The 23577-nt window shown below is 54.3% G+C and overlaps 8 protein-coding genes across 8 annotated transcripts; 3 read left to right on the top strand and 5 right to left on the bottom strand.

Annotated features, from left to right (window-relative positions):
• Nucleotides 1-316: 316 nt before the first annotated feature.
• On the top strand, nucleotides 317-842 carry CONPUDRAFT_157988 (uncharacterized protein; the record flags this gene model as incomplete). The annotated part of the gene is made up of 3 exons (XM_007774969.1): nucleotides 317-424; nucleotides 505-615; nucleotides 768-842. The coding sequence occupies 3 exons, from the start codon at nucleotides 317-319 to the stop codon at nucleotides 840-842; spliced, it is 294 nt and encodes a 97-aa protein (XP_007773159.1).
• A 269-nt stretch (nucleotides 843-1111) lies between these two features.
• Nucleotides 1112-1945, bottom strand: CONPUDRAFT_157987 (uncharacterized protein; the record flags this gene model as incomplete). Its single annotated transcript, XM_007774968.1, has 3 exons — nucleotides 1112-1144; nucleotides 1216-1880; nucleotides 1936-1945. 3 exons carry the CDS (start codon nucleotides 1943-1945, stop codon nucleotides 1112-1114), a joined length of 708 nt encoding a protein of 235 aa, XP_007773158.1.
• Nucleotides 1946-2970: 1025 nt separating this feature from the next.
• CONPUDRAFT_146553 (uncharacterized protein) lies at nucleotides 2971-4812 on the top strand. The gene is made up of 10 exons (XM_007774967.1): nucleotides 2971-3037; nucleotides 3091-3123; nucleotides 3277-3387; nucleotides 3445-3473; nucleotides 3534-3544; nucleotides 3603-3641; nucleotides 3812-3871; nucleotides 3966-4062; nucleotides 4141-4478; nucleotides 4544-4812. The coding sequence occupies exons 6-10, from the start codon at nucleotides 3624-3626 to the stop codon at nucleotides 4766-4768; spliced, it is 738 nt and encodes a 245-aa protein (XP_007773157.1). The 5' UTR covers nucleotides 2971-3037; nucleotides 3091-3123; nucleotides 3277-3387; nucleotides 3445-3473; nucleotides 3534-3544; nucleotides 3603-3623; the 3' UTR covers nucleotides 4769-4812.
• Nucleotides 4813-5217: 405 nt separating this feature from the next.
• CONPUDRAFT_63912 (galactose oxidase) lies at nucleotides 5218-6704 on the bottom strand (the record flags this gene model as incomplete). Its single annotated transcript, XM_007774717.1, has 4 exons — nucleotides 5218-5313; nucleotides 5373-5476; nucleotides 5537-5689; nucleotides 5741-6704. The coding sequence occupies 4 exons, from the start codon at nucleotides 6702-6704 to the stop codon at nucleotides 5218-5220; spliced, it is 1317 nt and encodes a 438-aa protein (XP_007772907.1).
• Nucleotides 6705-9577: 2873 nt separating this feature from the next.
• Nucleotides 9578-11032, bottom strand: CONPUDRAFT_84706 (uncharacterized protein). Its single transcript, XM_007774966.1, has 6 exons — nucleotides 10828-11032; nucleotides 10537-10765; nucleotides 10182-10465; nucleotides 9937-10127; nucleotides 9752-9873; nucleotides 9578-9694 (listed from the first exon to the last, which is right to left on the bottom strand). Exons 2-3 carry the CDS (start codon nucleotides 10619-10621, stop codon nucleotides 10344-10346), a joined length of 207 nt encoding a protein of 68 aa, XP_007773156.1. The 5' UTR covers nucleotides 10622-10765; nucleotides 10828-11032; the 3' UTR covers nucleotides 9578-9694; nucleotides 9752-9873; nucleotides 9937-10127; nucleotides 10182-10343.
• An 852-nt stretch (nucleotides 11033-11884) lies between these two features.
• Nucleotides 11885-14591, top strand: CONPUDRAFT_130159 (MFS general substrate transporter). Its single transcript, XM_007774965.1, has 14 exons — nucleotides 11885-12208; nucleotides 12264-12283; nucleotides 12339-12349; nucleotides 12404-12464; nucleotides 12520-12537; nucleotides 12601-12859; nucleotides 12917-12926; nucleotides 12990-13325; nucleotides 13380-13516; nucleotides 13576-13647; nucleotides 13704-13735; nucleotides 13797-13867; nucleotides 13929-13942; nucleotides 13999-14591. Exons 1-14 carry the CDS (start codon nucleotides 12004-12006, stop codon nucleotides 14496-14498), a joined length of 1746 nt encoding a protein of 581 aa, XP_007773155.1. The 5' UTR covers nucleotides 11885-12003; the 3' UTR covers nucleotides 14499-14591.
• Nucleotides 14592-15327: 736 nt separating this feature from the next.
• On the bottom strand, nucleotides 15328-18172 carry CONPUDRAFT_84704 (glycoside hydrolase family 30 protein). The gene is made up of 13 exons (XM_007774964.1): nucleotides 17830-18172; nucleotides 17619-17772; nucleotides 17479-17562; nucleotides 17350-17424; nucleotides 17057-17272; nucleotides 16931-17004; nucleotides 16692-16865; nucleotides 16532-16630; nucleotides 16410-16469; nucleotides 16152-16332; nucleotides 15918-16089; nucleotides 15761-15833; nucleotides 15328-15694 (listed from the first exon to the last, which is right to left on the bottom strand). The coding sequence occupies exons 1-13, from the start codon at nucleotides 17902-17904 to the stop codon at nucleotides 15635-15637; spliced, it is 1497 nt and encodes a 498-aa protein (XP_007773154.1). The 5' UTR covers nucleotides 17905-18172; the 3' UTR covers nucleotides 15328-15634.
• Nucleotides 18173-18738: 566 nt separating this feature from the next.
• CONPUDRAFT_168571 (uncharacterized protein) lies at nucleotides 18739-23439 on the bottom strand (the record flags this gene model as incomplete). Its single annotated transcript, XM_007774963.1, has 9 exons — nucleotides 18739-18912; nucleotides 18971-19116; nucleotides 19164-19901; nucleotides 19957-20457; nucleotides 20532-22384; nucleotides 22436-22486; nucleotides 22537-22998; nucleotides 23052-23199; nucleotides 23258-23439. 6 exons carry the CDS (start codon nucleotides 23437-23439, stop codon nucleotides 19962-19964), a joined length of 3192 nt encoding a protein of 1063 aa, XP_007773153.1. The 3' UTR covers nucleotides 18739-18912; nucleotides 18971-19116; nucleotides 19164-19901; nucleotides 19957-19961.
• Between the last annotated feature and the right edge of the window lie 138 nt (nucleotides 23440-23577).

Genomic DNA, 23577 nt, shown 5'->3' with positions numbered 1-23577 from the left:
AAGCACAATGATGAATCAAATTTGCCCACTCCGATGATTATGCAGGCACGATCTGGCACAATATATCTCCTGGAGTCCTGGACACACCGCGGTGCGGTACAAAAAGCGTCGAGGCGGACGGCCGGATAGCTCAATCAATTCAGCTGCCCCCCCTCGTCGTTTCCTCCTTTTTTCTTGCCCCTCCTCGCTTCTCTCCTCTAATCTGTACTTTATACGTGCACCAGAGGGCGCACCAACCTTGCCGCAGTACATACACCTTCCTCGTCTCTCCAAACGCGTCCGCGCTCCACCAATCACCTAGCCGACCAATACAGCCATGTGCAAGCACGAGATGTACGCGTGCCCCACATCTTTAACCCTTTTCTCCCGTGTGCTAATCTCGTCCTCGTCACGCAGCATCGGCGACTACTACAGGGGCTGCGGTGTTCGTGCCACTCACTACTTTCCTAACCACTCGTTCATGCCACTAACCTCCTTGCTTCTCCGCCGCTCGCGATCAAACAGCACTTCCACGGCCGCTACGAGACGGGCGAGATTACTGATTGCGGCCAGGCCAAGTGCAAGACGAGCAAGTCCCACATGCACAAGACTGCACCCAACTGTGGCTGCCCCACCGTGAGTCCCTCGTTCGTTTCGGTCTCTCCCTCCATTGGCCCGTCTTGCTTTCTGTGTGGGCGACTGCCCTTTCCCACCTGGCCTGGTTCCGGGGTGGAGACGTGTTGTTTTGAGGACCGCGGAAGTGCTGACGGCGTGACGTACATGTGCAGGTCATGTCCGAGGACCGCCGCGTGCAGAACCTCTATCAGACCCCGTACCCGGACTGCCAGAGGACGACGCGGTGACATCGCGAGGCAAGCACATTCAAGACCGTGTAGAAGCCGGAGCACGATCCTGATTGCGACCCGCAAGCGAGGCAGGCATCCATACTGAACCCCACCACTAATCAATAGGCCTGCCGACACCATCCATCGTATCATAGACTACACTCTCGTATATTTGTTCTGATCTCTGCCTTACCTAGCTTATACACTTTAGTTCCTTACACTGGCTATTCGAGATTTTCACACTGTGTAGCTCACTATGTAGCGACAAACTGCATTTCTTCATTAACTCATGTTGGCCTTGAGCCTGCGTTAAATCTCGGCTGGTTGAAGTCGAAGCGCGACCAGTCAGATCTTGCAAGCACGGAATGAACAAGTGTTGAAGCGAACATACCGGTGGTCTCGTCGAATACGCCGGTGGTCCACTCTCGAATGCCATTGCTCCAAGTCTCGACGCCATCGCATTCACGTTGCCGCCTCCTAATCCCATTTCCGACTTTGACTTCCTCGGCTCGAGCGTGACACCAAGGTACCTCGAAAAGAACTCGTCGAGCCAGTCGAAGAACGCATCCTTGTCCTCATGCGAGAGGTTTACCCAGTCTATCCTATCCCCCGTCGGTTCCGGGGAGTGTGAAACACGGACGATCGGCGGCGGTGCGTGGACAGGGGGTGGAGACATGCTGGACTGGGGCGACCGCACGAACGCCCCCGTACGCGATGGCGGGGGCGGGAGCGGTGCCGAGTCCGGTCTTGAAGAGCGATTGATCGGCGGGGGACCACCACCTCCTGCGCCCCCTTGAAAGCCTGGACGTGGGCCCGGGCTAGGAGCAGGCCCCTCTGGGGGCGGCCTTGAGCGTATCGGCGGTGGGGGTGGCGCCTTCCCCGACGATCCAGAGCCTGCGTTGCGCGGAGGCGACTGCGGCGGGCGTTGTCCGGCTTTCCAGTTGGGGTCCCAGGTCATGCTCTTGGACGACGTGCTCGTGTAGCGGTCGCGCGTGTTGCTCGCTTTGGTGACGGTGGTGTCTTTGGCCTTCTCGGCTTTGGCTTTGAGCTCTGCGACTGGGTGGGTGTCATCTATCCGTGAGCATGCGTCGTTCGGTGGACGGGTGCGTACAGTTTACCATGGCGAAAGTCGAGAGGGAGGGTGGGGATGAACGCGGAGGTCAAGATGCGGATGCGGACAAATGTTATCGCTAGTGTGTGGTTCGGTTGTTCAAACGTTCAAGCGCCCATAAAGACTTTCAGCCACGATTCAACACGTGCTAGTGGCCACTTGGAGATCTGGTGCCGCTAGACATGCTATGCGACCTGCAAGCATTGAAGCAAGGCTTCATCATGTAAGAAACACATCACTTTATGATCTAGTCACCCTACGGCGTTTATTCTATTCTATGATGCAGGACGCGACTGGCTCCGACGCTTTAGTTGGCTGCACTCGTCGAGCGCTGGTGTCGGGTTGACCCGCCGCGAATGAGAGCACACGCTGCCCGCGGCGTCCACCGCTAATTGATTTACTCTTGCCGGCACTGAAGTGAAGTCTTACGTTGCAAGGATAGTCTGAGCTAGGGCGGTATCATATCATGTTCTCCAACACGATACAGTTCATAACTTCAACATCCTCCTCGGCCTCTTCCGGTGGCTTCTTCCCCCCCTTCCGTGGTCCAGACGCCCAGACAAATGTTCCATGGCCTTTGCTGGGGTCGTATAAAGCGAGAATGAAGAAAATGTGGGTGCTTTATAGCAAAAATCAATGCTTCAGCGATCAGATGCAGCTGCTTTTTATCTGTTAAAGGTTACCCCGAATACAGGACTGACCTATCGCGCATATACTCCAGTCAACTGCTCTTCCCGGTGTCCTTCTGGCTCGCCGACGCCCAAATCTCAGTAATTTGGTTCTTTGGGTAGTCTGTACTTGGAAGGACTCTAGAGGCTACCACCAAGGCTCGGAACTGATCGTTGTCGGGCGCGCACTCGGGCATCTGTACCTACACCGCTCTTCATGAGAAAATCTCGTTCACGGCTGTGTGCATCGGTCCTCCTCGGCGATTCATGCGCGGAGTCCAAAGCAGGAGGCAAACTGGCGCTTGAGTTACCCTCAGGACTCATATATATGTAAGCTCGATTTTCCTCCCGTCTCCTCGTCTTCACGATGCCGGGCCAGTGGCCCGAGGCATGGCAAGCCATCTGGTCGGAGAACATCGAAAGCTATAGTCACGGTATGGACTCCCTTTCGTGCAGGTAGACATGTCCCTCACTGTCTCTGTTACAGTTGCGCTCCTCACGCTGGTCGTGTATGATTACTGTAAGTCCAACATGGGATTCTCGTTCACCTTGGCGGGGCCAGCTTGTGCTCACCATCTGCACTCCTATATATAGTCCTCAGATTGGATCAGGAAGTGAGTTAACCAATGGTAATTTCTGCCTTGTGGAGCTATATTCCTCATATTTGTTTTAGGTCGAATGTATATGGGCAAGTTCGCGCTTGTACCCCTAGCTGCCGGTGCTCACACTTCAGCGTCCCAAGTAGAAACGGAAGTGGTCGTTGACGACCGCGTTGTACATCATAGTGAGTGCTTTCCTGCTTGCACCGCTATTGCTCGCTCACGCTCGCCCCCGCTGATAGGTCTGTTATTTTGGGATGTTCGCAGTCGTGTGTGTACTTTTATTCTCCTATCAAGATCCGTGCTAGTTTGCTGATCAGTGGTGAGGCAGGGCATCAATGTGTAAGCCACTTGATTGGGTAGTACACTATCCAGAGTGATTCATCGATGCTCACAAAAGATCTTAGTGCTCAGTTTTTCCATGGAGATGACCGGTGAAGTGCGTTTTTCCTTGACTGCACTGGTTAATTGGTTGACTCTGTGCAGAGGTAGGATTGACCAATGGAAAGTGCCTTTTGCTGATCCCTGGTGTGGGCAACGTCTCAAGGTGTAAGCCAACCATCGTTGCCATAGCCCACTACGTCCTTATCCAATGAACGTCTGTCCTAGGTCTCCGGCTTTATCTGGCCTATCAAGTTGTCGGTCTATTTGTTATTGCCGCTCTTCAAGGTAAGCTCCCGTTCAATACCGACATACTTTCGATGCTCAACGAGCTACAGCAATTTCAATCATCAGAATCCATGCATTATATAATCGCTCGCAGACTGTGCTCTATATCCTCTTGGGCCTCTTCATCCTCGAACAAATCACCATCGTGACCACCATTTCGGTTTTGTATGCGATGAAGGACAATATTTCCAGTACGTCCCTTCCCTCACCCCTCTCAACCTTGCGGATGGCGGCCGCGTCAGCTTACAGCTGACTGGTTTGGCGGGAAGGTATCGATCTCAGCCTCGGTGGCGTGTATGAATGCAACATCTCCGACTCGGCGCCGATGTTCGTCTGGATGAACCTGACCAATTGCATTGCCGTCGCCGTCTTTGAGGTCGTCATGGTCTCCATGGCGCTGCACCGAATCTGGCTTCATCTAGAGCTCGTTCGTAACGACAGGCGCAACCTGAAGATGAGCGCGAGCGCCGAATCAAGCTCGTGGACGGCACTCTTCAAGAATCTGCTGGCGGTCGTGATCAGGGATAACATTCTGTACTTTGTGCTGATCTTTGTATTTGATGGGATTAAGGCAGCCACACTCGATCCGTCTCCGGCTGTGCAAGGGGTACGCGAATTTCTCCATCCCCTCCTATTTATTCGGAGGTGACTTACCGATTCCTGTCGATGTAGATAACGGTGTCCGCAACCGTCTTCGAAAGCGCCGTCGCGTTCATGCAGGGCTTCCTCGTGTGCATGATCGGGCCGTACCTCGTGCTCAGCCTCCGGAAGCATCACGCAGTGTCATACGTGTGCTCACAGTCCGGAGAGCAGACGGAGGACGCGCAGTCAAACGTGACTACGATGCGGTTCCGCGAGCGGGACGCAGAATCGCTATCATTGACGGAGGCGGTATAGAATCCATGGATCGCATTGTCAGTGTCTATTGATGTACATGATTCTCTTGCGCTCCTGGGAGTGAAAGCGCCTATCATTTGCGATGCTCCATGGTCCAACCTGCGCTATGGCGTTTGCAAATGATAGGACAAATTATACTGGTTCCAAGTGAAGGAGGCATTATCGTACTACTGCTAGCTGCCTAGACAACCAAAGTGGCCCAGCAGTCTGTATAACCCAAGGGACGAGAAAGATGCGACCTGTCGCCTAGACGAAGCAAGTAAGTACGGTATATGTAGCAGGGGCTTAATATGAAGAAAGTTGTCTAAGTAGCTTCGAAATTAGAATGCGATGTGAGAAAAGTAAGGTGATTCCGAGGGGACTGCTTGCAGTGCGTTTAGTGTAAGTACATCAGGATTTCAGTTTAGACAGCGGAGACAACGCTCCTTGGAACAAACCAGGTATTAGAATTAGATTGGAATCGCGAAGCTCATAACCTGCGGGAGATATGCGGCCCCTGCAAGCTCCAGAATATGCACGTCGTCGAAAACGTCATGGCCATTGAACTGCAAGGTCAATGTCAATAAATTCCAGCAGGAAAATAGCGGGGTGACCAAGGACTTACGCCTCCAAAAGTGAACAGACGACTGTCTGCGATGAGAGCAACATGGTAGCCCCGAGCTGTCGGCGGTCTGCCGCGGATGACGCGGGGTTCGTACTGCAGGGAAACTGAAGGGTGTAAGGAATTGCCGTTGATACGCAGTATAGTGAGATACGGGCGGCACTCACCAAGGTTATACAGAAGAACGTCCGAGCTGTACGAGCTACCGTCGTGCCCACCGATGACGAAGAGGTAGGATCCAACTTGTGTGGAGGTGTGCGAGAGCCGGCGATACGAAGGTGCTTTGGTCAAGGAATCAACCCGTGTCCACCACATCGTGCCTGAGAGACGTTGAGCTTCGGCTACAACGGAAGAAAATCAAGTATACGCACGGAGATTGAGGCACCAGACGTCCGAGAAACACTCCTTGCCATCACTCCCGCCGATAACGACCATAATGTCACCTACGAGGTTGGCGGTGTGATACCCTCTTGGGCTCGGCTTTTCATCGCCTCCCGTCTCAACTTTTTCCCATTTGAGCTTGTCGACAGAACCAGAGACGTCCAGCGCCCAGAGGTCAGCCAGGGCCTGCAGCCCGTTTCCCCCTCCAAACACCCATATCTTATTGTCATACAGCACAGCTGTATGCGCGCGCCTTGGCGCAGGTGTGTAGTCTTCCGGGTCCTTTCCCTCCGGGATGATGAACGTCGGCTTGATCCAGCGGTGAGTCGTCGTATCCAAAATCCACGTCGCGTTGTAGTACACAGGTCCCTGCCCACCTCCGAAGAAAACAATCTTGCGGTCCACCAGCGTCGCCGAGTGCGCGCGGCAAGGCGGCGGCGGGTCACCCTGTGTGTCCGGTCTGGAAAACAAGAACGAATCCGTGTCGAATGTCCACACGTCTGCGCAGCACCCACGCTCATCACACCCGCCGAACAGCCACACCGTGCTGTCCACGAGCGTTGCGGTGTGTGCGCGCGTCGGGCGTGATGGGAGGAGGCCGTGCGTGGGCGCGCGGGACCAGTACATGTTCGTCGCGGGCACGGGAACTGCCTTGTAGTCGTTCGGGAGGCGCGGCTCTAAGCGTCGGCGGGGAGAGGCGCTCGTCCGTCGTTTCGTCCGCTCTCTTTCCTTCTCCTTGCGTGAGTTAGGCGAGGACGCACGGTTCCGGAGCGAGATCGCGTCCGAGGGCGTGCGGCGTGATTGGTCCCGTTCTCGATCCCTCTCCCTCTCTTTTCCCGAGGCGGTCTCGCCCCGTTCGCCCCTTTCACGCTCCCGCTCAGTTCTGTCGGGTCTGTCGGAGGCATGTCGCAGACTGGATGGCTTCCTGGCCGCCGACCGGGGCGTGCCAGGCATGGATCCAGTAGGCATTGGCATCTGGGGGATTTGCACAGAGGGAGCGGGAGGAGGAGCTGTCTGGGGCTGTGCAAAGGTAGACGTGGACGCTGTTGCTTGGTGTGACGGGTGAAGATAAGGGGAACGCCCTTGTTGGGCACCTGCGTTGTTGACGCTGACATTGTTCGGATGAGGACTGCCTGGCAGCGTCGGGGTGCCCATCCGGCCTGCAATGGCTGGGCTGGGCAGGGAGGCGGAGAGGTCCGTGTTGGACGATTGTCGGCTCAAGGAAGTGTCGCTCATCGTCGAGGCTGTCCGCTAAGACCTTGCTTGGATCGATCTTACACTCCAGAACGGTGTCTACCCGATGGTGAGCACGTCCTTCTCCCCGTGCGAAAACTTACCACTCTAGGGAAATCCCCCTATCTCTCCCTTCCGCTTTCATCGACATCGTTGACAGCGTCGACTCAAGCACCACTTAAATTTGACACAACATTGTTCGACACCTATCGTGCCATCTGACAGAAGTAGGTAAGTGTGAAGCAGAGGATCTGAATGAATACATTATCCTGGATGAACTAGGTTCAGAATGGTGCTCAACCTGTACAATTCAGTAAATGATGCATTGTCATTCCTACTGTGCGCGTACGTGAAACCTGCGGACCCGTAGAAGTCTGGAAGACGGCCTATTTTTTCTACCGCATTCATCCACTTAGACTTTCCAAGCCCAAGCTATTGCTAGCCACAACGCGGAGTGCGAAAGAACGTTTGAGCAACTCTACAGTACTATATCCGACTTTCCGAGCCAATGGATCAATGACCCAGGGCACCCTAAGACACGATGCATCAAGGTACCAGCTGCTCTAACTCGAGATTATATTGACCCAGTTTCATTCCGGTGCCGAAGCGTGGTTGAAGTCCAGGATCCAGCAGAACCGGGCCAGCCTGCCAAGTTTCAGCTTGGCAAGTGGTGAGGTCCCCGCCTGAATGTTCCTCGTCCTGAATCTCTCAGGAAAACAAATACTGCGGATGGGGTCTGTACCGCGAACTTTGAAGTAGGGTGCTCCCGTATCTGTGGCTCATTCCGTTGCTCAACCTTGCTTTACCTCCTCGGACGATGGATACAGTATTCTAGAAATGTCGCCGTTTGGACTTACAAGAGTCAATTATGGTGTATTTATGCTCTCTCTGCCAGATGGGAGTAGTCCTCAGTGGGTAGATTCGGCCTGTTAGAACTCCGCGTGCATGAGCGGGAAGTTATGTGATACCATATGTTTCGGTAAGTTCTAGGATTTAGTGGGGTCCAAACTCCGATCGTCGGGCGTTCCCGTCTGACATGTCGTTTTGGGAGCTGCTTAGTTGCAGCTTTGCTTCTCACTCTCACTACGGCACACACCATGCTTCATCGAAACAGACACTGACACAACTTTGCTGTGTCTGCATATATGCGTGCCAAAACGTCCATTTGACCCCTTACGATTGACCAAAGTGTCGCGTTCACCAGTCGATCGCCCAACTTAGCTTGCCATGCGCCTCTAAGGTGCCGTCAAGGCGCTACTATGTTCGTACCAGCATGCCGCGGGCACAATTTGGAGTTCTCGGAAGCCGCAACACAAAAATATCAATAACTGCGTACACAGTCGGCTCCTTTACCCCAGCCTTCCTTCCGGCAATATATGTACACCTTATGTACAAAGGACATAGCGCTGGCACTGATCAGCTGCTTCACACAACCTTCCTAGTACAGATTAATTCGCTGGTGGCGCCCCCATTGTGACGGTGTCGTAGTTGGCGTATCGGTATGTCTTCATTTATCCAAGCTTGTTGTAGGTCTGAACTTACCCGTCCGATGGGTTTCTTCCACCCCTCTACTATGGTGTAGGTCCTAGGCACCCGACAGGCAGTGCGCGTGCTCTGTCGGCAGGAGCGGTCCGGTGGCAACGGTTGTTTCATGTAACAACAGAACACTCGGGGCTGATAGTGTAGGCAAGTGTGGGCGCTCTCATCTGTGCCTGTCTTCAAGCTCTAGTCCGCAGTCTAGTGTTCAAACTCAGGTACGCCTGAAGGAGTGCACGCTTACATTTTCGTGGGGGCTTCTGATGGTAAACATAACTTTTCCTCATGCGCTCCCTCACTCTCTTGCTCTCACGCTGGAGTTTTCCGAGGATGCTGCCCACGTTCACTTCAGGTGATAACGGCGATGACGGCATAGACGTCTATCAGCTGCCTCTGCTCATCCAGGAAATCCAATTCCTAGTCCCCTCTTAGGCTTGAACGTTGTTCTGTCATAATCGGCTAGAAACAGCGATCATTCGGCACTAGCGGTATGTTATCCGACAAAACACATATCCCTCCGCAACGGCGTCTCGACATATATATGTATGCGCATATACCAAGCACGCATTCCGTCAGCGTCCCCACGACATCCTTTCTTCTCTTTCACTGATATAAAGATAGGCGCGTTGGCTGTCGCACCCGACCAAGTCTCTGAAGCTATGCTCGCATCTCGCGCATCGGCCTCCCAGGCGCGGAAGAATAGCTTATCCTTCACAAACCCTCGGACAGGCGCCCCGTCGTCCCGAAGAGCTTCGACTCGGCTGGGCTTCCAGAGGCCTTCTTCGTCATCGATGCTGCTATATTATAAGCTCGATGTCCTTCTGATGGCTAAATGAGGGCCGACGTTGACTCAAGACGCCGTCGGCGCCGCACTTCGTCGTTCACGCCCTGGATGACGCTCTGCCGCGGCGAATAAGGGCCTGCCGATGAAGGGCCCTTGAAGGTCAAACATCCTCATAGTAGTTGGCGTATCAGAGATGGTATGACATTTATCAGTGTAAGTTTTCGCTCTCGACACACCATTCAGTAACAGCATTCCGACTCCAAAATAGTCTAAACCACTCAAGATTATATACACTCTAATTCTCGGCTTGGAGCAATTTCGGAACGTTTACAGTCTCCCGAAGTTTATGTCAACGTTCCTGTGAGCACTTCTGCCCTTAGACGACCATATTGTATGTTCCACTTCGAAACGCAAACCATAGTTTTCTCAGCCATAACAACGTTTGCAGTCTCTCGACTTACCCACAGCAAGGCTGCCGGTATGTCATCTCGCCGAGGAATTGTCCCAGAGCAGAGCCTCTACCGATGTACGCTATTCGAAATCTTTCTCCTCTGCAGGCGCGGCGATGAGGTGCGTGGTTCTTACCGTACTTATTGATAGAAAGCATCACTTCAATAATAACGAACGTTGCAGGCGTCCTAAATATACACTTCTTGTCAGACATGGTGATTGCCGCAGCCGCATGGCTCAGCGCACGACAATGGTCGAGTGTAAGTTTGACACTGCAATGCAGAGCCAGCCGGCCAGCATATATGCATATTGCGGAGCCCTCGAAATGCGCTCTTGTTACTTATTATGCGTAATGGAGAGTCAAGCCCTTCGAGGTACGATGTTTCTTGAGTGAGCGAAGTCGAGAAGCTTAATAACGGGCGTTTTAGACAGCACCCTTCTCCCAAGATTACCGCCTTCAACAAAGCCCAATCTCTCTTTTTTTGCCAATCAATATGTATGAACCCCCTTCGTAAGTGGGGCATCGGGGCGCGAGAGGTCGTTCTCGAGAAGAAGAGCTGCTCGGCCCCTTATTTGACACTAATTAGATATCAGCGGTCATGCGGGATCGGACGCCCGAGAGCCACCTGTTGTAGGCCCCTACAGACGCACACGTTCTTGAATAGAACGACGTGCATGTGGGGGATATTGCCGGTGATGTGTGCGATGGAAGGTACGATAATCTCATTCTTTCATGATAGCAAAAGCAGCGTCAATGATCAATGATTTTACCGGGCCAGCTAGTAAACTGTGATCCAGGCAAATAGGATGTCTCGCAACAAATCCCTGGGCATCGTGAGGTATACTCGAGCGCGCCTTCTTCCACCATCGCACAACCGTCGGCGGTTGTTACGCGAGCGTAAATGCGCTCGGGCCAGACTCATGTGCCACTGTTTGGTGGCGCACATACAAATGTTTCGGTTGTGGAACGGCTTTTTCTAAAGAGGCGCCCGCTGCCGAACCGTTGGAACGGGTTGGTGGCTTGATTTCCGCAAACCCTTTTTCTATTGAATCCGTCGTTCGCGCTTGTTGCAGGTTAGTATCGGTCATAGTAAGTAAGTATTGATCAGGAGACTACCAACAACCACAGACCACATTGCTGCACCAATTTGGATATGTCCTCTTGCGTCTTCTTTGCGCAGTAGCCCCGAAGCTCTCGCCCGTATGATCAAGGTGGAGTCATCGAACCTTAGGTTGTTTGCTTCGTTCGGTTTCACATTTGTCGAGCCTGGAGAATCACGCCGCTTGCGTCATGCATGCCTACTCACTGACGACACATTTCAAGGCGCAAAATTGACTGAGTTGATCTGGTGAACGAACTTTCAACGGTTAGGACCTTCACTGTATCACCTTGAAAGGGGCCTTGAACGTGGCTTGCTGATCAGAGATCTGCGGCTGTCGGCTGGAAACACCTCCGACAAGGTCGCGTTATTAAACGTGACATCGTTGGCTCACCGTTGCGCTGGAGCTGGTATCTAACTGTGTTTATCATACGACGCGCCCCATTACCAGTTGTCTGGTCTGAAACTCTAGGTGGCGACTAGCGCTTTGGTCATCCTGGGACGGGGAAGCCCGAACGAGGTGAGCGAGCTACGTAGTGGAAGGGTCCATCAATTCGGCTACTAAGAATAACTTATCAGATTATATAGTCTCGGTATCTGATAGCCATATCAGGGGAGGCCGCACTGATTGAAGCATGCGCAGGGACTGTGCCTTCTCGGCCCCATGTTCACGCGCGCATCTTGACCGGACGATATGCCGATCGTTTGGTGTTCTCTTGCAATTCCTGGCGTAGTTGCCGTAACGTCACAACTTAAGCTCGGAGACGCCCTCTACTATGAATACGCCATACCGCGTCCCGCTCCTCCTTCGCACTTCCAGAAAGGAAAGTATTGGCACTCTACATAGAACACGCACCAAACGTAACGCGCATCATGGGCCGCACCTTGGCGAAGGCATCATCTGTGCTCTTCCGTCAGCGTTCCGTTACTTTGGTTTCCCTCCTTCCCCCATGGACTTTGGCCGCCCCCATTTTTTTTTATTAGCGAGCAGGAACCCATTCTCTGTGCCACTCTCATGGTGTCGTCGGCTCCCTCATGCAAATCCTCGCCCCCTCATTGCTCTATTCTTATGCCCATGCACAATGCTTAAAGGCGAGCGCTGCGTGATGCCTCATCCAGCGGAGAAGTGTCGCTCCATACCTTCCATACTATGCCTTGCCCTCAGGACCGCTCTGCTGCTGCTATCGAGGAGATCTACGTCGACCGACTTCAGGAGAAGTCTGGCATATCGGACAGCTTGCCTCCTTCACCGAAGGAGTTCTCCGAATCTCCGTGCCCCTGTGAGGAAGCCAAGAAGAAGAAGCTTCCTATACCATGGCAGGTTGTTATGGTTTTCCTGACATGCATGTGTACATGTAAGTTGGGACTATCAAATGCGCCTGGTCCAATGCTCACCGTTGCATGCTACAGTTGGAAACCACTGGTCAAACGTGAGTTATCATGTAGTAGCTCAGTATCGTTCCTAACTAATGGCGTCTCCCGTAGGGTCTCATCGTGTAAGAACGGAACGGATCCATACCCCACCTCGCCACTAATCTTAACGGTACTAGAGCACTCAAGACAACCATTGAGACGGATGTACACATCAACAACTCGCAGTTTGCAACTTTGGTGAGTACCCTTGGCTCGGTCTGTCCGCCCTTACTCACGACTCTGGCGCCCACAGGTTGCTGTGACGAATCTCGTAAGCTGTTCCTATTTGTTTTAGTCCTCAAACGTGCTTCTTATCACGCGGGAAAATTCGCAGATGAACACTATCCTTTGTATAGCGATCGGTTTCGTCATCGACAGGTTCGGCGGTCCCGTTCTTTCCGTATGGTTGGCCGGCTTTCATTTGGTGGGATCCCTCGTCCAGGCCGGAAGCGCGACCAACGGCGAGGATAGCTACGCTATGCTTATCGCGGGAAAAGTCATTGCGGCAATTGGCGACGGCTCCCTCGACAACGCACAGCACCGTATTTTTACCACGTACTTCGCTCCCGGTCACGGGTATGCGTTCTCAATTGGTACGTCGCCCGCTTTTACGTGCGCAACATGACGTGCTGATCTGTCCCTTGTCATAGGTATCATCTGGTGAGCATTCAGCTAGGCCAAGCTTGGGCCAACGTACCCTTTGAGTCTAATGCATGAGTGTAGGGCCATGGCGAACCTGGCTCAATTCGTTGGGCAGGCAACTGCTAATATCATTGCCACGAACCTTGGCTCCTACGCTTGGCCCCTCTGGATCAGTGCTGTCGTCAGCTTGATCTCGATGATCTGTGCTTGTGGTGTCTGGATCATCGACAAGTATTTGCGCAAGCATTATATTGTCTTGGATCACTCCGGAAAGGCCCAAGCGGAGGCAGAGGGAAGGCGCAAACGCACGACTTTCCAGCTATCGGTTGTGCGCCGCCTGCCGCTGACGTTCTGGCTCGTCGTCGTATTCGCCGTCTTCGAGAACGCGGGCGTGCAGTCCTTTGTCTCGATCTCAACGTAGGAAGACTTTTTTACCACTCTGATATTTGCTCCTTCTCACCCGATTCGCAGACAATTTACCCAGCAACGCCTGCAGAAGGGCGCGGTGATTGGTGGATGGGTTTCGAGCATGTACCTCCTCCTTCCCGTGGGGTTGACGCCTCTACTTGGACTCTATATTGATCGATATGGTCAACGAATGACCTGGTGTACGTCTTGCAGCCATCAATGCGTCGAGTTTCTGACGTTCTCAACCCGATCTACGTAGTATTCGTGTCTGGCGTCATCTACCTCGTATCCATGCTGGTTCTGCGTCTGTCGACCACAGTCCCCCCGTTCAGTGAGTGCATCTGGTCCTATCTTACGTCAACGCCTCTGATGTTCCTGTAACACCAGTCTTTGCCTACATTCTATACGCTTTGGCTCAAGTACGTCTGATTTCATTTGACTGTTCTGATGCGAGGTTACTGAATTATCTGTTCAAATCAGACGGTCACGCCTGCGCCACAGGTGGAGATTGTTCGAAATATCATTCCTGATCCTTCTTGGTATGCTACCGCGTGAGTACTTTATACGACGACCGCAGCGGTACTCGCTAACCAGCATGTGGGGTCGTCACAGTTTCGCTGTCAAGAGTACGTACCGCTTCATGTTCGTGCGAAACCTGGATTAACGTTACTTCCGTCCGCAGAATCCGTCGTGCAGGGTTCGATCGTCATCATCACCACCGCAGCTGGGAAGATCCAAGACGACTCGGCCAATCACGAGTCTCTGGCCGGTGCGGTTACGCTCTGGGCCGTATACGGAGGCGTCAGTGTGGCGATCTCAGGCTTCCTTCTGATTAGCTGCTACACGGACTGGGGCATGCGCTATCTGCCCGCTGCGAGGCTCTCGCAGGTCCGGCCGAAGAATCACTGCGATGAGACCAACAGGCTCTGGGAGATGCTCGCTGCGTCGCCCCGGGGCGGCGTCGCGCATGCGCTCTCCGAGCACGGCGCTGATGCGGAACTTACGAGAGCAGAGAAGGCGAGGGTCCTCAAGGGCCCTGAGCCGACAAAGGTGTCGGATTGGGGCCGCCAGGCGGCGATGTGGTTTGGTATTATCGTTGTTGTTATAGGCTGGATAGTGTTCGGTTTGGGCGTCATGTGGGGCGTCCAAGGATCTGTCATTGCGGGATCTGTTGGGTGGTGAACGCGCCGACCTCCAGCCGATTCCGTTGTAGTATTCCATCTGTATTATATAGCGCATCTGTTCATTTATCTCCGCATCTTCAATAGACATTGATCGCCTCTTGATGTTGTGATTGAAATTGTGATAAGAGGACAGTGATCATCCGCATGTCGTCTAGAGTGGCGTGTCATGGGCGGCGCATTACTCAAACCCAACTATATGAGCGACTTCTCTCTGCATACCCGTGCAGGTGCTAGTTCGAGCGCGCTATTCTAAAGAATACAAGCCCACCCACCCTCAAGCCTCGACACCACTTCATCGAAACCGACCGCGAGATCTACAGACGGATGATGCAGGCGCGCACGGGACACTGTTTCGCCGGCTCGGAGTACTACGCCTCCGACTTCGTCCACTCGGAGTCGAGATCCTGCCCTTGCGACGCCCGATACCAGTCCCGCTCAGCTACACAGTAGACCACACAGGCGAGCGTATACTGGCTCCTGCATATCCCATATTTCATTTCTCTTTTTTTAAATATAAATTACTTTTCGCTATCTTTCTCTCGCTAATTATCGCAGTACATATCCCCCTCTCTTCGCACCGTAATACGATACTACGGCCCTGGCACTAGACGACCGGCCGGAACGCCAATACCACAGCACACCATATCAACGTAGATATCTAGCCTATACTGCATTCATCTACCTCGCAGCACCTACACACCACACCTAGACTACCTTACACCACTAGTACATGGCCGCTACTTAACGTGACCACGCGTTTGACGCGGGGTATCAATACAGAAACCTCTCTCTCTTGAGCAGAAGCCTAAAATTCGACGGCCATGGCGGGAGAACGGTCATGTCCGTTGGGTACTATGTACTTTGAACGAGTGTTTAAAGAACGGTGCTAGCTTGTCCGTCCACTAGTAGAGCAGGTGTAAAAATACGAACTACTATCCTTGAAGTTGTAGTTATAGCGCGTACGGGTCAGTATACGGTATGGGTATTCGAGATAAGCAGATAAATGAAAGTCCCGGGCGAGAATAATGAAGGATACAAACTAACATGTCCTCTACAATTATCAATAGCTTGGAGTCCGATATATCACGTCACATAACCTAAAATTGTCCAAAGAGTGTCCGTACTGTGCATGCGTTACTGTGCAGGTGCGTACCACCACAATGTGGTCACGCCAACAGGGAACGTGTACGTTGCCTGGATTCATTCCGGTGTTAATGAGCATACCGCGTCAGATATCAGAGGATCAAACCGAGGACGCACCTGCGTCCCTCTGAACTCAATCGTCGCATCGACGGCTTGCGGGTTCCAGCCGCCGTTATCCGAGTCGTCGTTCCTACAGATCACGAATGCAAATCAGCCCAGCGCTCGCAACCTCCGACGTCGCATCATGGTGATGGGCGGGGATACGCGACTCAACTCGTTAAGGACGACCAGAGAGTACCGGTTCCAGTCGCTCGAGGAAGCGCGGCCCGTTACGTATGCTCCGACGGTGAGCCCGGTACCGGTGACGTTGACCCCGATCCGCTGGCCCCATGGCCCGTTGGAATCTCTGGGGATGATGGCCTTTGCTGCTTGCGCCAGTGAGTAGACTGTCGGATGTGTACCAGAGATTAGGTCGAGACGCAGGATAAAAATCACTTTGTTCACGCACATTCCTGGTTCACGGACCAAGTGGTGTTGGTGACCGTGACGACGCCTCGACAGCCTGGCCCACCACAGCTGGCTGCGTCAGGCAGCTTAGGATGGCCTTCGGGGTCCAAGGCCAAGTTCCACATGAGTCCGGACGAGGCGCCGTACGTAACTGAGCCGATCATGATGTTGTCCATCCAGTCCTGCGGGGACGACGGGCAACAAGTTAGTAAGAGCGCCGGTGGACGACCGCGGTCATGTACGCTATTCTTGCACTTGCCTTGATGTCGCTCCACCAGTCCGAGCCGAACGTGCCCGAGCACTCGGTAAAGTACACCTCCTACGAGCCATAAGTACCGTATGAGATCGACCTCGCTTGCCAACGGGAGCCAAGGGACGTACCTTGTCCGGGAACTTTTCCGTGAAATAAGCCTGCTCTTCGACCCAGCCTTTGTAGCAATGGAACGAAACACCGTCAAACGAGCTTCCGGCTTGCTGCATCTGTACCGCAATCAAAGATATGACGATCCTGCTTTGGTAAACACCGTCGACGCGAACTTACCAGCTGCACGGGATAGGTAGCCGCGTTGTCCCAGTTATGGTCGTATCCGATAAGCTTTGTGTCCGCGAACCCGTTGCTGTTCATCAAAGGCCGGAGCAGCTTGCCGATGGCCGCCTCGGCTGGAGCAGTCACGTTGGTAGTCGGGATGGTAGGATTGGTGTACTGAGGTTCGTTCTACATGCAAGTGCCGGCGGATGGTGAGTAGAGGGCAGCAAGGTGAATGAGTGGAATGACGTCACCTGTATGCTGATAGCGAAGATCGGGATACCCTTTGTCTTGAAACCTTGGAGGGATTTCAACAAGTAGTTGGCCACTATTCCCATGCATTTTAACGATGTTTCAGACGTCAGTCAACTGACGCTTACGGGCGTTATAATATTGAGGTTGGATATACCCGCCGTCCATCGTCCCGTTCTTCATCCACGCGGGAGGCGACCATGGGACGACATGGACTCGTAGTTGAGGGTTGACCGTCAAGATGTCGGTGAGGGTAGAGAACAAGTACGACGGAGCCACGCTAATGTTGAAGTGAGTCAGGTTGGGATCGGCGGTGTTGTTGGTAGTGTCATCGTAGGTATAGGCTATGTCGCACATGTCAGCGGTCTTCCGAGCTTAAGTCCGGGCGCAGCACGCATCGGAAGCATCATCGTTGATTTACCTTTCGCCGAGAAATCCGATGCCCCGAGAGGGACACGGATATAAGAGAAAGCACCAGAGTTGGCTCCGTCGGTGACTATAAGCAACCACGTCAGTGGCGTGCTATCATAGGTGTAGGATCAGTACTGACTGTTGAACAAGTAGTCCATGAGCTGCCAGTATTTGGTAGGGCTCGTACTCTTCAGCCCACTGAGCACAAGCGCAGATGAGTCGGCTGATGTGACGTCAAGTGAGCACTCGACTAGATCACAGAATATGGGTCGCACTCACTCAGAGCGGCACCGAAACCATAGATGGTCTGGTAGACGGACGAGTCATCGACCTGGATATCGACGTCGCCTGTTGCACCGGGTGAAGTGAATTGAATCCCATTAGGAGGCTGGGAATAGGTGAGTAGGCTGCTCTGGTCGTATGTTGTGGTCCACTGTGAAGGCGAGTCAACAACTTATGTCACTGAAAACCAAATGGGGAAAGTACGGACAAGGTCCCAAATCGCCCACTGAGCAGCGACGCCTTGCAGCAGCGCGAAGGCTCCGACGACAAGTGAGGGGCGCATGAGGCTCTTTTGCCTCCATCGATTCTTGACGTCCAGCTTTTATTATGCCAGCGAAGCGAATATCTCGGGCAATTAGCCCGGCCTTGCGAATGCCACGAGGAGACCACGAGACACCAGGCTCGCTATCATTCCATCCATCGCACTATATCGCACTCATGAACTCCATGGCGCATGGACATGTCTGAGGGGGCCGCGTCTATTTCTGCTCATCATAGAGCATGACCACCTCCTAAAGACCAAGGACAGTCCTGATCTGGCGGGAAATAGCAGGGAAAGACAGATCCTGGCCAGCTTGTCCCTCGGCGAGAGAAGCCGAGGCGTTGAAGGGCGCTATGCGCCATCGGGACGAAAAGCTTGATGATGGGAACACATGCCGTCGCTGTCTCCATCATCCATCCACCCAATCACGAGGCCTGAATGTACGGCGATGTCCGTCCGTAATCTTCAAGTTTGACTCCCGCAGAACGGTCGCCATCACTGTCAAGGCGTCAAAGACTGTCAAAATGTCAAAGGTTCGTTCTAGAACTTGGTAAGAGCCAGGTGAGGTCACAGTCGCGGTTTCAACTTTCTGCAGTCATTGGGGGCAATCGCCCATGTTTTTGTAGAAAACATTCAAAATGTCTCTGGTACACCTTCCTAATTGGGCAGCTCAGCTTCCTCATTTGGAGCGTTGAGCAAAACATTTAAAGTGATTTGACAAGTTTTCTATTGAAACATCGACTAATGCCCCTAGTGAGTGGAAGCCCCTATTTGACATTGCAACCTGCTCTCGATCGTCCATGTCCCCACTGAACCTGTATCCTCTCCCATATACCTCTCCAAACCCACCCGCAGAGCTTTTTCGCTCTGTCGAGACAGGGTCGGAGCGCTCTTCCACGACAGCGTTTTAAGAGGCCCTGGATGACCGAGACAAGTTCCTGGGGCGCCAAATGTGTGTGATCTGTGGGCAAACGGATACAGTAACGCTGCAAGCATTGTCACATTGTTGCTCGTTCGGACGATATGACGGTTTGTCCATACGCATTATATCTAGCGCACGAGGCTAATCTTGTATCTTTGATTCTAGTGGGCGTTGCTCAGACGCTTGGGGTGGATTCCAGAGAGCGTCAAAGCATCGCCAGCGCACGAACCCCGCAATGGTTTAACATTGTGTTTAAATCACTACAAGCCATTCGTCGACTCTGCGCAGTTTGCATTCGCTTTGAGCCCAGAGTAAGTCTCTCTCTGCCGTTGTGCTACCCATATCTCACGATGTCCAGGTCCAGAAGTATATCTTTGTCTACTACGACAGCTACGACACATCTTCATCTCTTCAACAGCTCCATGGCAAGGCCGTCGCTCTTGATTCAGAAGACAAGCGCTCGCCGCTTCCGCTCCTACTCCTCGTCCACGAATGTTCTGTCCGCGGAAGGAATTTCTACCAACCCACGCCCGGCGTGGAGATAACATATGAGTGGCAAAAGTGAATGGTCGACAAATGTGTGGTGAGCAAGGGAGACGAAGAGCCGTTCACTTTCAACCGCACAGCGCCGAGGCCCGATCCTTTCTGGGGTAGCGTACGCCCACTAAGTGGCGCTCAGGAGTCGGTACAGCCTATGAACGCGCGAGCGTCGTCGTCCGCGGATGCGCCTCCCTCTGGTTCTCAGTTTCTCATCGCGCCGCTTGGCCCTGACCTGGTTCAGACATTGATGGCGTTTCAACGTACGATGCCCAGTTGGAAGACATGGCAGAGGGAGACTATGAGTTGGGAGGGAACAGCGGATGAGAACATCGAAAGATATGTCGAGAATGTCGGTGTCGAGGACGACGTTGGTGTCGATTCGACCCCTGAAAGATGAAAAGTTCACCCTTGTACCAGTGCTTTGTCATTATACTCGTAAACAATGTACCGCATCGTCCATTGGCAAGCAGGTTAATTCACCTTGACTTGCCTTCTGACAAGAACATCATCGCTTTTGACGTTCGTAAAAGTGTCGCTGAATCAAATGGGCGCAATTCTATAAACATTATTATTAATCTCTAACATAAGCAGCACAACTCGCCGTCACCCACCCGCATCACAACTCGACATCCTCCCTCTCGCCGCTCTCATTCACCTCTGCCTCCGCCTCCACCTCTTCTTGACCACGACCCACGGAAGCCCTCTCCGGCTCCGCCTTCATCCACGCGTCCCTGCGCCTCTTCAGCGCGCCCTCGTACGTCTTTGTCACACCCGTCACGTAGCGCACGTCCGCGCGGCGCCCGGCCGCCATGAGGCGGTGGTGCAGCAGCTCGAGGTCGCGGAACGTGAGCAGCGGCGGGACGGTGTCGTCGCCGATCGTCGACGGCGTGCTCATCCGCACGAGTGGGCGCTGCGCGGCGGTGAGGGACGTGCGGGTGCTGAGCATTGGGGGTTTGACCATGATGGTGGGCGTGGAGGGGGAGGGAGAGGGGAAGGTGGATGATGATGGGGAGGCGGAAATGGGAATGCCGCGGGGCAGGCGGACGTTTGAGGCGGGGTATCTTGCGACGAAGGTCCGGAGGATGGATACGGCGGTGTCAAGTTCGTTGTTCCTACATACGTTGCCTGAAGTGTTAGCACTCACGACCACAAAGCCACATATTATGCGTATGAAGAGAAAACGCACAGAGCGAGAACGCGAATCAGGGCCGCGTACACCTTCTCCACCACCCGCGCCGAGCACTTGCCCTTACCAACGCCCGCACCGCCGCCGCCCACATTCGAAGCCTCCATCTCCCTCCACCCCTCCCACAGCTTCTCCGCAAACGCACACGCAGCTCTGCGCTCCTCGCGCTTCGACCGGCGCATGTTCGCCGCCCACTCGAGCGCGTCGAGGTACGTGTACGCGTCCCGGGACACTCTCAGCCCCTGCCGGGACGACGCATGCGCCGCGGGCTCGCCCCACAGCGCGCGGAACGTGTCCTGCGCGACGTGCACGTTCGCGTGCTGGTAGAACACGGCCATGTACGCGTTCAGGAGCGGCGCGCTCAGCTGCACACTGGCGAACTTGCGCGGGACGGGGGAGTAGTCTGCGCCGAGGTCGCGGACGCCGGGTTCTCCTTGGGAGGAGGGGGCGAAGGGCGTGTCCTCGAGGATGCGCGAGAAGAGGGCTCGTGCCTCTGAGATGACTTCTGCGGATGTCTGAGGGGGGAGGTGCGAGAAGGATGGTGTGGTCTCGGGGATGTCTAGAGCGGTAGGGTGGGGTCCTTCTTCTCCTGGCTGGGCGTCCAAGGACTCGAGTGCGGTGGTAGGAGTCGTTTCTGCATCGACTTGAGCCTCCGTCGTCTCTTGCTCTGTCGGCTGCGGACCCTCCGCCTTCATCGAGGAAGCGTCGTCATCTTCAATGAGCCGTGTGTTGTTTCGCTTGAACGGCGGACGATAGGCGGCGTACGTATGGAACACCTTGACCATCAGCTGCTCGTCCACCCTGATCTCGTCCTCGTCGCCCATCGCCGTCCCCTGCGCGCCACCCGGCCCGCGCACGATCTCCGCGAGAATCCACCGCGCCTTCTCGAGATCGCCCATGCGCCTCGCAGCCTCAAGGAGCGCGCGGAACGTGTATATATCCGGCATGGCGACGCCCCCTCCACGCTCCGTGCCGCCCACCATCCCGAACAGCGACGCAGGGTCCCTCGACTGACCAGCAACACCGCCGACCATCTCCCGGAGGAGGCGGAACGCCTCATGCACGTACTGCACCTCGCCCGACCGCGCACACGTCGATATCACCGCATTATACGCCCTCCTTACCGCACGGACGTGCGCCTCCCGCGCCGCCGCCTCCGTGACCTTGCCCCTCGCCACCGCGTCCCGGAGGCCGAACGCGCTCGCACCGAGCTCCGTGCGGTTCGCGCGCTTGCGCAGCTGCTCGCCGAGCTCGGTCCACAGGTCGAGCGCCATCTCGGGCGACGGCGCGCAGCGCATCATGTCTGCGTACATGTACACGTCCGGCGTCGGGTGCGCGACGTAGCGCATGTGCGCGAAGAGGTCCCATGCGTGCGCGCGTGATAGGGATGTGCTCTTGCGCTCGGGGACGATGCGTTTCTTTTGCAAGCCGCCGCTGCTGCCGCCGGGGGTGGGGATGGTGAGTGTGAACGGGGAAGCGCCGAATGCGAGTTGGGAGATGACGCGAGAATAGGAACGCATGGGTGCGGGTTTCGCTGATTCTTCGTATTTGTGGAGAATGTCGAGAGCGGGCTTGCACCGATCTAGTTCGGAAGGGGCTTGTGGGGCGTTGGGTGCTTGCTCGGCGAGGGTGTCGCGAACGAGGTAGGCTCGGACGTGGAGGTCGCGTTGGGTCTCCGTGGGGGACTCTGGGGTGATGATGCTGTCGTGAGCTAAGACCAAGATGACAGACGAAATAGCAAGCGTACCCGATATGGTGGCTAATGCACGCTCAAAGTTGTCTACATCTCCATTTCGCGAGTATACGTCGAGCACCACGTTCTGAAAGTCTTCCGCAGGGTAAAAGCCAGAGCGCTAAACATCACGGTGTTAGGGCTTCCAGTGAGATGAGAGAAAATACATTACCTTCATCAAACCCAATACATCTTCTCCGGCCAATAGGTCGCCATTACGTACCTATTCGAGGCGTTAGTACTCACCAAAAGATAGGACGGGATAACACGCACACAGTGGTTCAGCAGCGACATCCACTCATCTTTCGAAACTAGAACGACCCTCACTCGCTCATGTCCTTCTTCCGGAGCAACAGCAGCACGCGTAGCATCCATGACACTTATAGCACGACCGATATGTCCAATGACCTCGCGGTGGAGGGTCCCTTGACCAGATTGCACCGATGTCTCCTGGTCATGCGAAGCTTGCATCCACTCCGTGCCACGTTGCTGCATGAGGCGGGTCGATAATGAGTGGGAGGTATCGACGGTGGGTGCGGATGCGGCCAGACGATCTCGAACGGCCAAGACGGCATTGTGGTCCTGTTCTTGTTGTGACAACACTGGTTTGCTGAGGGGGGCAGCCTGAGTGTCGGCTGGCAGAGAATCCTGGGCTTGTATGCCAAGGAGGTCTTCGTAGAGCGACAGAAGCTCGGTGTCGGAGTAGGTGAGCGAAGGTTCTGACGCTTTCTCTGGCTACACGAAAAGTTATCGACTTTGAAGCTGTTTTAATACGAAAGGCGACACACCTCAGCTAGAGTGATGCGCTCTAATGCCAGTACCTTCTTCGCGAGCGACGCCAAAGCATTGGGACCAGATGGCACTTTGCGCTTGGCGATACCTGTGGCTTGACTGGAGCGAACGGCAGGGGTAAGCTGCCTTTTCCGCGTACGTCCGCTACATGGCACACTGGGTCAGAATAATGTTGTGAGTGAAGAGAAAGTATAGCACGCACTGTCGCGATGGTGCGTCGGTCGGGTCATATGCAGCTTTCGGTTCAGCCAATGCGACTTGATGCAACGCGCGAGCAAACGCGGGGGATACGGAGGTCCTGCATGATCTGGTGGCTTGCGATGATGAAGAAGCTACACGGAAAGATAGCTCGAGAACATCTGGAGGGAGGCAGCTGCGAAACATGGAAGTGGTCTGTCGTCGCTCACTGCAGGAAAAGGAGCAGGGGATAGAAAATTGGCCTCACGTGAGCATATTCGACCCTGGCGCGTAAACTCAACGCGTCCAGCCGACAATGACATTAACATCTCACCACTTTGCCAG

This window comes from Coniophora puteana, assembly GCF_000271625.1.
Source record: "Coniophora puteana RWD-64-598 SS2 unplaced genomic scaffold CONPUscaffold_13, whole genome shotgun sequence".
Taxonomy (NCBI): domain Eukaryota; kingdom Fungi; phylum Basidiomycota; class Agaricomycetes; order Boletales; family Coniophoraceae; genus Coniophora; species Coniophora puteana.
The sequence above is the reverse complement of the archived record's forward strand: the minus strand, read 5'-3'. Positions and strand labels throughout refer to the sequence as shown.